This window comes from Hippoglossus stenolepis, chromosome 24 (genome assembly GCF_022539355.2).
Source record: "Hippoglossus stenolepis isolate QCI-W04-F060 chromosome 24, HSTE1.2, whole genome shotgun sequence".
NCBI lineage: Eukaryota > Metazoa > Chordata > Actinopteri > Pleuronectiformes > Pleuronectidae > Hippoglossus > Hippoglossus stenolepis.
The window spans coordinates 5,444,162-5,457,357 of record NC_061506.1 but is presented as its reverse complement, the minus strand read 5'-3'; the positions used below and the strand labels follow the sequence as shown (position 1 = coordinate 5,457,357).

Here is a 13,196-nt window from a genome sequence, read left to right as displayed (position 1 = left end):
TTTAGTCTTCATTTATTTCGACATTTTATGAGTTTTACAACTGGTTTAACTGGAGTTGTAGGAGTTGTAGCACCAGATGCACACTGACCTGCTCCCACCCGGCCATGCTGGCTGATCTATGCCCTTTCAAAAAAAGTAAAGTTTAACTTCTAAATAAACACTGGCGATCAATAATGTCTCCCTACCCCCCATGCTTTGAGCAAAGCTGTCATTTCTCGTCTGGATCCTGACACCATGAAGACTCTTGTGCTTTTGTTTATAGTACTGACTGTGGATAAAGGCTACTGCACAGAAACAGGGTGAGTTGGTGTGGTGATTGTTTTTGTTTTAGTTACGGGAATTGACAGTTTAGTTTATTACGTAAGAGCTGTTTTCCACAAAGAAAATGGGTTATGCAAATAAACGTATGTTGTGGTACACGCATGTAAACGCGACGGGTCAACGCACACACCTCACATTTGCCTTCTGATAATATTACAGGTGAAAACACATTTTGTTTATGATTGGTCCACGAGGGTCTCCGTCATTCACAGGGGGGCAATTTATTAATCTGATGTCTCGTCTTCTTTTTACTCAGAGATCAAGTTCTGTCAATCACTCCAACAACACAGGAGCAAGTGGACATCGTGAGGAACGTGTCCACCCAATATGAGGTTAGAAATTGCAATCGTCTTATTCGATTCCATCCTGCCAATCTTTATGCTGTACTCTCTCTTTACAGACAACTTTATGGCAGCCGGTTTCACATCAGTACATCAAGGAAGAGACGACAGTCCACCTGTTTGTCCCTGCAAACACCTCAGGGGCCGTCAGGGGCCTGCTACACAAACACGCCATCAACCACGAGTATGTCCAGAAACACCCACTCACCAAGGATTACACACAATCTATCATCCCAGCTGTGCAGTCTGTCAACAGGTTGTTTTTTTCCTAGGGTTTTACTGGCAAACACCAACGAGTTGATCGAGATGCAGACGAAGAACGACTCCTCAGACCCACGAAGCAGCTCAACTTTCTATGAGAGATATCACACTCTGGAGGACGTACGCTTTTTCTCTTTATTGACAAATTGACGGCTGTTAACTGCAGGACTATTGCAGTTAATGGACATATTTCAGTTTGCAAACACACTGTCTCCCTTGTAGATCTATTATTGGATAGACAGGATCACACAGGACAACCCCAGCACGGTCAAAGCTATTCTCATTGGCTCCTCAAGTGAAAAGCGACCACTGTATGCTCTAAAGGTAAAATCAACCAACAAGGAATAAACTCTAATGACTATAAGGATGCTCAAGCTGAACTTAAGGAGCATTCTTAGTATTTTCAGGTGCAAAGTGTTTAGAAACTCCCTGTTTTCCAGGCTAAGAGAGAGAAATTAACTGAAATAAATGAAAAATCCAATGTTTGACCTTTCTTTCCTTCGCAGTTGACTCTAAATAACAGACCAAACAAGAAAGCAATGTGGATCGACTGTGGAATCCACGCCAGAGAGTGGATCGCTCCTGCTTTCTGCTTGTGGTTCGTGCACTATGTGAGTATATTAAACCTGCAGCAGTTTGGAAATGTCATGAAGAGTCAGATCAGATCCGTTTCACTTAAAATCATCGTCCCCCCCCCACAGTCTTTGTCATATTACAATATAAACCAGGACATTACCAGCATACTGGACAACATGGACGTCTACGTGCTGCCCGTCATGAACCCTGATGGATACAAGTACACGTGGACAACAGTGAGATCACATGCAACACAAGTCATGTTTGGTAAAGCTACTTTAACTGCAGTCGTGATTTGTTTATTTATTTATTTTCAGAACAGGATGTGGAGGAAGAACCGCTCCGTCAGCAGAAGCACCAACTGCTTCGGAGTCGACCTCAACAGGAACTTTGACGCCAACTGGTGCAGTCAGTAATTTCCCAAGATTCCTGCAACAATCTTTTGGCAGCGAAGTCTTAAAACCAAATCCTTACGTTCTCTTATCTTGTTTTATTTCATTATGTGCCACTATTTTGAAAATGTCTTCTTTATTTGCCATAATTCCTTACTTAAAAATCATATATGAATTCCACAGAGATTCATTTAAATGTAGAAATATCCTGACACACATTGAATACTGATACTCAGGACTAGTGTGTATAGTACAAGTGTTGCTGTTCTTCCCAGCTGAGGGGGCGTCTCCTGAGCCCTGCTCCGAGATCTACTGCGGCGCCTTCCCCGAGTCGGAGCCCGAGTCCGAGGCCGTGGCCAACTTCCTGCGCAGCCACAAGAATTCGGTCCAGTTCTACCTCTCCATCCACTCCTACTCTCAGATGCTGCTCTTCCCGTACTCCTGCACCTTGGAGGAAGCGGAGAACCACAGTGACCTGGTGAGTGGGTTCGGGCCAATTTATAAAACAATCAATTGATCCATCAGTAAAAAGAGTTTTACAATCACAGACGCTTACATGTTTCCTGGTTCATTCTGAGTTGTGTGTGTGTGTGTGTGTGTGTGTGTGTGTGTGTGTGTGTGTGTTTTACAGCTTGAGATGGCCCAAGAAGCTGCCCAGAAAATCCAAAGATATTACAGGAACATCTATAAATATGGTGCTGGAGCAAAGACAATATGTAAGTATGGAGCTTTCTTTCCAAGCTTGTGTGATGCAGTGACTCTCATGTACTCAAGTGGAGGTGTCTGATCTCCAGACCTGGCTCCTGGGGGTTCTGATGACTGGGCGTACAACCTCGGCATCAAATACTCCTTCACGTTTGAGCTGCAGGACCGCGGGAGTTACGGCTTCCTCCTGCCACCCTCTCAGATTTCCAGGGCCTGTAATGAAGCTATGATCGCTGTGAAGACCATCGCCCTGAAGGTTATTGAGAAAACACAATATCCCACAAGTTCTCCTCGAACTGCCTGAGCCGTTGAAGGGTGGAAGTTCAACGTTGAGCCATGTTTGTGAATGAAACCCTACAATTTCTGTACTATCGCTAAATGATCATGATTTTTTTTGTAGCATTCCTACTATATATATTATGGGAATCAGATTCTTTTGAATGTTTGCATATACCATAAACACATATACATGTAAACGGTTCAATAAATTGATTGAGGTTATGGATTAGCTGTCTTCTGTTTATTATAACTAACAGTGCACATGGTATTGCTGTGTCTTGCATATGTAGAAGGTATGAATTAAATAATAAACCTTGTTGTGTGAATGTTAAGTTAATAAATAAACTAAACAGAAATAAATAAACTGTTTATAAAAATATAAAATTTACAAAATAACTTTATATACAGTCTGTCCATACAGTCTAAATTATTTTATGACAATTTGAAAAGCAATAAACGAAATAAATAAAAGTAAATAGACTCTAAAATGAAAAAAATCTCTACATTGTATTTCTTGTAACAGTTTAAAAAGGAATAAACTAACTAAATAAAATAAATGAATAGACTGTATATAACAATATGAAATATAAAATCATTGCATCCAGTATATTCTAGTTTATAACAATTATAAAATAAATAAACTCATTGAATATTGTAAATACAGTATTATACGTTGCGATGAAAACATTATAAATAAATAAAAATGAATCGCCTGGTGTATATATAAATATGAATTCTTCATATAAAGTCTATGGTAACGCCGATGGGTAGTGCGTTTAGATTACCAATAGATGGCGGTAACGCAGCACCCTGGAGTGCAAGCCTCCCCCTCACAAACCAGAGAAGAAGAAGCGGTCGTAAGCTGCGCTCCCTCCGCCACCATGAACGAGCTCCGGGCAGTTTCTGCCTCTGGTTCGAAAGAATAAAGCCTCGTTATTTCTCCACGAGCTGAATCCCCTCGCCGGACCAAAGTAGATGCGACACCGAATCAATATCCTGGGTGAGGCGGCTGTTTGCCCTCCACGCTGCCCGGCAGAGACGCGGCTTGCAGGCGGCTTCGAGGCCCCCGCGCTGCGATAGAGCACCATTAGCCCCCTGGCTGGCTAACGCTAGCATTAGCATCCACTCGCTTGTGCTCGCCAGTATGAGTCACGCTGAGTTAAACACCGTTAGCCTCTAACTGGCTGGGTTTTAAATAAACCCCGAGTGGACGCGAGACACAAACAATTACGTTAAACTCATGCGCTTAGCCTGGAAACGTTAGCTAACGTTAAGCTAGCTAGCATTAAGACTAGCCTGAGAGAAGTTAGCAGCAGCACAGGACAACAACAGAGCGTCTACTTTTGTGTTTTACACGCGTTCGTGTGCGGAAACCGATTTGAAAGCTGTTGCAGCAAGAACTTCAGAGTACTAACTCCAATGTTTGCGTCTCAGTCGTAGCTCCATGTGCTAACATGTGTGTCTTTGCACTCAGAATGAATGAAGTGAGGAATGGACGTGCACCCGCCAGCGTTGTACAGTTGTACGTTGTGTTTTTTTAATGCCTTTAGTCCATTAACTTGTATTTATAACATTCCTACCGAGAGTGGACTTGTGCTGTTGCAGATGACGCCACGCAGACATGTCACGAAGCTGTGTTTTTCATTCAGTCCTGCAGAATGTCCAAGATCAGGCGGAAAGTAACAGTGGAGAATTCAAAGACCATATCTGACAGCAGCAGCACCACGACCAGCAGCACCAGCAACCCCGCCGCCCCCTCCCGCCGGCCCAGTGTGTTCGAAAGACTCGGTCCCAGCACTGGGAGTAATGCTGCTGATGTATGTATGACTTACACTGCACACACATGAATGCCAGCTGGGGTTTCCAGAGTTTTTATAATGCTTGTGTTGTGATTTATTGTTCACCCCTCTTTGCAATGTGTGAAATCACCGATCAGCGTAGACTGTTACCGTGAATCGTCCCAGTCTCGGTTAAGTCAGTGGATGTTGCTCTGTCTCATTAATCTCTGTGTTTGTCCCTTTCAGAGTCACTGCAGAAATTGGTTGAAGACTGGTAATTGCAGTTACGGCAACACTTGTCGCTACACACATGGAACTCAGCCACGGGCCAAAGGATTTAGCTTCAGCAGGTAAGACGGCTCGCACACACCGCTCCCTTTTTTGCCTTTGCCATGTGGATTGTTGTTGGATTTTTGTCCATATCTACTTGGATGTATGATCTGTACAGTTGCTTCACAACATGTCTGTGTGTTTTCTTTTCTTTGTTTTTGCGCCAATGTCTCAGGTCAACCGAGAGGCCCACAGGTGATCTGCGGGAGAGGATGAAGAATAAAAGACAGGATGCTGACCCAGAAAACCTGAAGCGTGACGTAGACGAGCCCGCATCCCCGACAGCAAGAGTGAGTTCTCTGACATTTGAAAGTAGTCATCTGTCGGTGAATGTGTAGGTATAGACTCTATTTTAAATGAAGAAATGGCTTTGGTGGACTTGAATTGTGTATTGAGCATTTAGTCTATGTAAACAAGAGGAAGCATAGGATTTGATGTCGGGGTCATTCCAACATCAGTGTGTATGTCCCTATGTGCAGCAGAGAGACTCCTCCAGAGGCCGACACAGGGAGAAGGAGGACATAAAGATCACAAAGGAACGCACTCCAGCCAGTGAAGAAGAGCCCACAGAGTGGGAAACCAATCGAGAAGGTTCAGTACCTTAATTTGTTAAATATTTAATGGACAAGTGACCTGATGAATTGTCAGCGTCGTAAATGCTCTTCAGTTGATTTTGTGGTTTAATGTAACCTTAATATTATTAATGTGGTCTCTGACTTGACTTACAGACTCAGATATCGGTGACTACGACTACGAGTTATCCCTAGAAATGAAGCGCCAGAAGATTCAACGTGAGTTGATGAAACTGGAGCAGGAGAACCTGGAAAAGAGGGAGGAGATTGTCATCAAGAAAGAAGAGACCCCCGCCAAAACGAGAACCACCGCTTTGCCGAAGGTGTGCAGTCATGAGTTTCTCCCTTTTTTTCAAAATTTCCTCCAGGGGGATTCAGTGCATTGAGGTATGGTCTATACGTGGGACTCTTGATCAGATTGTTGTCCCTCCCCTCAGGCCTCCCCAGAGCAGTTGAGCTCCAAAGATTCACCGTCACCAAGGAAGTCCGGTGGCTCCCCGAAACACAAAAGTGGAACCAAAGGGCCAGGCTCTGGGAAGAAAGAGAAGAAGGCGTCCATATCCTCACCTGTTTCAGAATCTACCAGGTGTGTCTTTTTGTTCAATTCTTTTGGTCTAGTAAGCGAGATATCCTGAAAATTATTCCTAAGATTTTGGCAATATTTTATGAAAATGTTGTCCATTTAGATGTCAACAATTTGAGCCGTTTCTATCTTTTTCCAACCAGGTCTACAAAAGGGAGCCATAGTAAAAAGAAAGGACCTCGTACCCCCAGTCCTCCTCCACCAGTCCCTCTGGACCTCCCTGTGGTTGGGAAGAAACACAAATGCAAGCACAAAAACAAGGAGAAGTCTGAGGAAAAGCCGAAGGAAGGGAAAGATCGGGGACGAGACACAGAGAAACACAAAGAGAAGAAGGAGAAACGCAGGTATATTGTGGACCTATCGTGGGTTAACTGCTACTGCAAACAATTCTCTTCAGTTATCCAGCTCAACTTGTAATCCTCATTCTTTTGAATCTGAACTTTTTACAGAGACCGATCAGACAGTTCCCACAAAGCCAAGCGGTCGGTGACATCAGAAGAGCCTTCTCCCTCCAGATGTCCTTCGCCCACAGCGCGGAAGAAATCCACCTCTCCTAAAGCTTCGTCCCATAAAACCTCAGTGCTGGTCTCCCCTCCTCGCAGGTAAGCACATGTGAAATAAAATATGGTCTTAAATGTCTTCCATTATTCACTTAAATCAGTAAATTATGGGCAGGGAAACACTCATTTATGTTCTCGCTGCAGGTCTCCCTCTCTTCCACGCCACCAGCGGACCCCTACTCCTCCCCGCCACCACTCCCCTTCGTCCCACTCTGGCTCCTCTGCCCAGCGTCACTCACCGTCTCCTCGCCGGCGTCGCTCCTCCTCTCCCACCTACCACCGGAGCAGTGCTGCAGCAGGCTCCTCACCACAGAGCTCCAGGCGCTCCAGGTCACCTCCGGCCTCCCACGACGCCTCGTCGCCCCGACGCCGCTCTGACAGATCAAGCCCTGGCCGGCAGCACTCCAGGGGCCGCGAGAGGAGTCGTGGTGACCGAGAGAGGAGTCCGCCCGCCCAGGAGCGCAGACATGAGCACAGAGATGGTATCGGTATAATTGTGTTGTTTTACTGTTTTGGTCTTGTATCTCTCTGTTATATACTTCTTTTCCACCTTGTGCCATGAGGCTGTAAAGGCAAATCCAATCACTGGGTAAGTAATGTGTGTCTTTTCCAAACAGACAGCCGCAGCAAGCGAGAGAAAGACAGTGTCCGTGACGACCGGGACTATGACTCGGAACAGGTCTCATCACGTGACGACAGGGAGACCAGGGAGGCTCGTGAGCGACGGGACACTCGCGATAGAGGACGGGAAACCGTCCGCGACCATCGAGACAGCAGGGACGTAAAGGACTCCAGAGAGAGCAGGACAGACACCCGGTCCAGTCGAGAGTCCCTGGAGCGGCGGGATCGCGAGCGGGAACGAGAGAGGGACCGGGAGAAGGACAGAGATCGAGAGAAGGAGCGAGAGAGGGAGAGGACTGATACTTACAGGAAGGAGGAACCCGCTCAGGACGACAGGAGTTATGGGAGAGGACATGGACGTGAAGATGGAGGGAGAGCTGAAGGGAGGACTGAGAACAGGACAGACAGAGCTGAGAGGAACGGAAGAGGGAGAGGGCGTACAAATGAAACATCTGATAAAGGTAATAACTAACATTGCATTTAGCTTTTATATAATTTGCAGCCACTGACAAACTCCTACACTGTGTTCCATTTTTTTTCTTACTGTATTTTATCATCTGTCAGGCTCAAACAGAAACTCCAGAGGTTCCCAACTGGAAAGTACCCACGAGAACTGGGAGTCCCGAAGCAGTGTGGCGCGAGAGAGGAGTGTGGAGAGGAGCACAGATCGCAGCGCTACCGAAAGAAGCTCGGAGAGGGGCTCAGACCGAGATCGCTATGATGGTGACAGAAGAGAGCAGGCCCGGGACTCCTCCTATGACAGGAGAGGAGGGCACGGAGAGCGGGATCGCAGAGACAACCGAGAGAGAGGTGGGGGTTTGCTTTATTTTAAGCCTGTGTATTGTATTTTAGAATATTATATTAGTAGTATTGTATTTTTTAAAATCGACTAAAAATTTTAACTTTCTGTTTTCCCAGATCAAAGAGCAGCTTCTCCAAACAGACACCAGGGGAGATCAGAGGAGCCTGAGAGGGAGGACAGGAGAGACGATCGCAGGACAGATAGAGTGGAGGAGAGACGAGACGACCGGACCCGCGAGCGAGAGAGAGAGCGGGAAAGGGAACGGGAGAGGGAGAAAGAGAAGGACAGAGAGCGAGAGAGGGAGAGGGAAAAGGAGCGAGAGAAGGAGAGGGAGGCTGCAGAGAGGGAGCGGGCCAGGGAGAGGGAGCGCGAGCGGGAACGAGAGAGGGAGCGGGAACGGGAGCGTGAGGAGAGGGAGAGAGAGAGGGAGCGGAAGGAGCGAGAACGGGAGAGGGAGCAGCGGGAGCGAGAGCGAGAGAGGCAGCGGGAATGGGAGGAGAGGGAGAGAGAGAGGGGAAGGGAGGAGAGGCGGGAGAGGAGAGATGACACCAGGGAGGAGCGGCCTGTTCGAGACACCCGGGACGATCGCAAGACGAGGCACGTTTCCACTTAATCTATTTCTCTTGTGTACTTTACCACAGTATTCAAACTTCACAGGTGTACTGATCAAACTTTAAAATCTTTTATTTCCTCTAGTCGTAAGAGGCCCAGGCCTGAGAGCAGCCCGAGCCCCCGTGCCAGCCCAAAGCGAGCAGCCAGGGACCTCAGTCCGGCGGACAGCGACGGCTACAACAGTGGAGAAGACAAAAGTGAGCGCCCGATTGTCCGAGGGCAGGCCAAGCTCCACCCACAGCCCCTCCTCCCCAGCCCAGTGTGTCCGCCTCCATCTGACAGTAGGCAAAATCTTTTTTGAAGGGACACACACCTGTTTTATGGGGAATGCGCTTCTCGTATAATGCACACACTGGAATTCACTTTGAACTATTTAAAGTTTAGTTTTCCTTGGTACAGCTTGTACTTTGTCTTGTCTACTTCTGTGGGGCTTTTTCACACATCCCAGTATTAGCTGTCTCTTTTATTACCAATTAAATTGATCAATTTTAAAACAAAGTACACAAAAAAATTAAATTGTGCTGTCCCATGGATACAATGAAAAACAGAACCATTGTTGAATCTTAAGAATTAGTCTTCATCTGTCTTAAATTAACCTTTTGAAGGACTAAGTGTAGTCATGTGACTGTTCTGTGTCCAGGTGGCGATAAGCATCGTCTGCTGAGCCAGGTGGTGCGACCCCAGGAGCCCCTGCTGCGTTCTCCACCGAAGCCGGCTCCTTCTGATGACAAGCCCAGTCACTGGAAGGATGAGGAGCGCAGAGGAGCCGTGGACAAACGGGAGGCACGCAGTCGACATGAAGACGTTGAGCCTCGTGTGGACCGCAACAGAGGAGGCGATAGGCGGGGAGATGACCTTTCGAAAACTCTGCCGGACTCCCGTGTCAGAGGCAGAGACCAGCGAGAATCCACGCCTCCTCCTCCTCCTCCTCCACCTCCTCCTCCTCCTCCAGTCCTCGCCACCAGCAGCGAAAACACAACTGGAAGCCAGTCCCACGAGGAAGGCAAGAAGAAGACCAAGTCACTGAGGAAGGGGCTGAAGAAGGGTCGCAAAGATGAAGAGATAAACACTGGCAACATTTTAGCTCCAGTAGGGGACCGTTTTAACATTGAACCCCCAACTGGTGCTCCTGCAGATGCTCCTCCAGCCTTGCACTCACCCAGGAAAGTTCCCAAGAAGAAGGCGCTTGACAGAAAGAGGAAACGCTCACGAGGAGCAGAGTCCGATGTATCTGAGGAGGATACTGCAGCCCATCAGCCACATAATAAGAAGAAGAGGGGTCCCCGGACCCCACCACCCTCAATGAGGCCTGATAACCGTGCTACTGTAGTCAGCGCAGAGCCGTCTCCACTACCAAAAATGGACAACTTCAGTGACTGGTCAGATGAGGAGGTCACAGCTCCCCTGGCTCCTGCTGAGCCTCTTAGGAGAAGTGCTGGTCCTCGGCTGGGCAGGGACAGGGAGAGGTGTAACCCCCCACCCATTGCCCCGCTACTCCCCCAGGATCCGCCAATGCTTCTGCAGACTTTGACTCCACAGCCTCTCATGTCCCAGCCTCTGCTCCGCAAACCTCCTCCAGAGCAGACGCGCAGCAGCAGCATGGGAAGCAACCAGAGCCGCACATCATCTCGACGCCTGAGATCACCTTCTAACGAGTCCGCACACCGTGAGGACCCCCAGGGTCCACGATCCCGCCGGGGAAGGCAGCCGGGCACCAACTCCCGCGACCGGGAACGAGAGAGGGAGAGAGAGAGGCCGGTTGTAAATGAGCCTCCTGTGGTGGCTGAGAGGAAATCTCGAATTGACCAGTTGAGGAGAGGAGAGCCCAGCCGCAGCACCTCATCAGGTAAACTCACACTAACAAACACATCATGGAATCATAGTTCCTTCTTGCCAAATGCATCAAGGAACAGTACAGACAACGAAACAGTATGTTACTCATTTAAAACCCTAACATTCTCTGTTGTCTCACAGACCGGCAGGATTCTCACAGCCACAGCTCCAGACGCAGCTCTCCTGACTCCGAGAGACAGACCAGATCCAGGTCCCGCGCCGGCTCCTACGACAGTAGAGAGCGGGAGAGAGAACGGGAGCCGTTCGAGCGGGAACGAGACCGAAAGGACCTCCGGCCTCCTCCTCCCCAACAGCCGCAGCAGCAGCAGCCCCTGCTTCTCCAACAGCCCCTCCAACAACCACGAGACTGGGAGCCAGAACCAAGGGACTGGCCCAGCAGGGGACGAGAGCCCCTGCTCATACGTCCCAGCCGTGAACCTCCTCTCCTGAGGGAGCGTGACATCAGGGACAGGGAACGCTTGCTCCCTGAAGGACTCATACAGCAGCATGAGCGGGAAAGGGAGCGGGAAAGGGAGCGGGAGAGAGACAGTAGAGGCGAAAGGGGCGGCGATCGAGAGAGGATGATGATGATGGACCTGCCGCCCCACGGGGACCTCAGGCCTGTAGGCCGAGGGGACCTGAGGGGAGAAATGAGAGGAGACATGAGAGGAGACCTGCGAGGGGACATGATGCGGCCGGACAGGAGCGAATATGAGCCTCTGTTGCCAAGAGAAGCCTTTAGCCCACCTGAGCCCGAGAAAGCCAGCAACAGTCACCATCTCATGGGAGAGCCACGGGAACGGGAGCTGGAGAAGGCAGACAGCATTGACGGTAAGATGATAAAAGCATGTCTGCGTTTCAGTGTCACCTTTTTTTCCAATTTCCAGCATGGGTTTAAAGGAATCTGTGTGTGCTGTGTTCTCAGGAGACCACGACGGTAAAGAAGAGGATGGCCAGTCAGTGCCATCTGTTGGCGAGGAGTATGAGCCAATCAGTGATGACGAGCTGGATGAAATTCTGGCTGATAGTCAGAAAAAAGAGGATCAGCAGGACGATGAAAAAATGACAGGTAACAGGAAATACCTTCACTATGGAAAATATTGGACTATTATGTAAATAATAACAGACAATAAAACCAAAAAGATCTACCTTGGAAAATGAAATCCCCATTTCTACGACCTGACAGGTCCTCTGGATGTGATCGATGTGGACTGGTCCAGCCTGATGCCCAAACAGAAGCAGGAACCCCGGGCAGCAGGGGCAGCGTTGCTCCGATTCACCCCAGGGGCCGTGCTTCTTAGGACGGGCATCTCCAAGCGACTCGCCGGGCCCAAGCTCCTGGAGCAGGTCAAAGAGGTGTGCAAGTCTGAGATGGACGACCCTAAAGGTGAGAGTTTGGACACTGTTGAACCATAAATTCACAACATAATTACATGTTTTAAATCAGCAAAACTCAGCATTTTTATGAGTTTATAATCAGGATAATGTTGATTTCTTTTGTGTGATCCATTCGTCTAAAACTTGCGTTCACCTCCATCTTTCCAGAGGCCGACAAGCTGTTTGAGCATGACCTTGGGGCCTTGAACATGGCGGCCCTGAACAGGCGGGTGGAGCGGGCAGGTTTGCTGACCAACCTTGGGCCCTGCTGCAAGGCCCTGTGTGCCCGCAGAGACTTCGCCATCCGTCGGCAGCTGTTAAAAAATGACAAGGTAGATAAATTAATTCAGTTCTCCCCTTTTCTGTGTTGATCGTCGCCATTTTCTCCCAATAAACCCCCTTAAATCTCTTGATCTTGTTTTCTCCCTCAGGGCCTAACCAAGCAGTACCCCACTACGCCCGTAGTAGACAACGAGCTGCTGCAGATGAGCATGCGTCTCTTCAGAAGGACCGTGGCTGCCCAGGCTTCGGCCCCGGAAAGGCCCGACAGTGGGTCGGCGCTGGCGGCCGAGGTTTCTGCAGCCGGTAGTGGTGGTAGTGGTGGTGGTGGTAGTAGTAGTAAGCTCAGCACAGCTCAGCCTGAGGTGTGTGTGTCCTGAAAGAAATGAGCTTAGCAAGTAAAAGACTTCTAAGCCTTCACCTCTCTTAAACTCTGAATCTCTCTTCCCCATTGCATTACATACACAGCCTTTTTAGATACGAGAGAAAATAAAGAAAAACGGCAAATTTGTGGATTTCAGTTATGCTTAACATGTTTTTGACGACCTGCAAGTGCTGTGCCATAAACTATTGGACATTCTAGCCTATGGAGACGTGTCATGAACCGCGTACGAGAAACGTACATGTGAAATGATGTCATGAATTTTTTTTGTGTGCATTACAGTATTTTAGAGCATCTTTTTAATTGTCCATTTCACCTGCCTAACCAAGTTCAGATGACTTGTTTTCATATATTGTGCATTGGTTTACAGCAACTGTGCATTAAAATGGTTAGATGTTGATTTCTGTAACGGGTCTTTTGCTTTGTATGAAGTGACTGTGCAGCCTTCAAATAATGTGACACTTGAAGTTGTGATAACTGTTTTTTTTTTGGGGGGGGGGGTTTGTTTCCATCATATCACAAAATATCTGCAGCACAAATCTCCAGAGACGTTACTGATCAGCAACACTGAAAGTGAGACATCCTGCCGGGA

General features: G+C 48.1%; 2 protein-coding genes across 3 annotated transcripts; both read left to right on the top strand.

Moving 5' to 3' along the window:
• The first annotated feature begins 175 nt into the window (after nt 1–175).
• Nucleotides 176–3,028, top strand: cpb2 (carboxypeptidase B2 (plasma)). Its single transcript, XM_035149748.2, has 11 exons — nt 176–299; nt 578–653; nt 722–846; nt 935–1,043; nt 1,146–1,247; nt 1,430–1,534; nt 1,625–1,735; nt 1,817–1,907; nt 2,167–2,369; nt 2,523–2,607; nt 2,686–3,028. The coding sequence occupies exons 1-11, from the start codon at nt 235–237 to the stop codon at nt 2,898–2,900; spliced, it is 1,287 nt and encodes a 428-aa protein (XP_035005639.1). The 5' UTR covers nt 176–234; the 3' UTR covers nt 2,901–3,028.
• Nucleotides 3,029–3,700: 672 nt separating this feature from the next.
• On the top strand, nt 3,701–13,004 carry zc3h13 (zinc finger CCCH-type containing 13). Of its 2 annotated transcripts, XM_035150213.2 has the most exons (21): nt 3,701–3,875; nt 4,350–4,397; nt 4,525–4,692; nt 4,900–5,003; nt 5,159–5,273; nt 5,463–5,574; nt 5,712–5,878; nt 5,993–6,141; nt 6,282–6,482; nt 6,588–6,740; nt 6,843–7,180; nt 7,316–7,780; nt 7,884–8,129; nt 8,238–8,718; nt 8,818–9,014; nt 9,374–10,579; nt 10,708–11,397; nt 11,492–11,635; nt 11,753–11,953; nt 12,112–12,275; nt 12,375–13,004. In XM_035150213.2, exons 3-21 carry the CDS (start codon nt 4,534–4,536, stop codon nt 12,600–12,602), a joined length of 5,520 nt encoding a protein of 1,839 aa, XP_035006104.2. In that variant the 5' UTR covers nt 3,701–3,875; nt 4,350–4,397; nt 4,525–4,533; the 3' UTR covers nt 12,603–13,004. The 2 variants fall into 2 exon arrangements, with proteins under 2 accessions (XP_035006104.2, XP_035006103.2); XM_035150212.2 differs by lacking the exon at nt 4,350–4,397.
• Nucleotides 13,005–13,196: the final 192 nt, after the last annotated feature.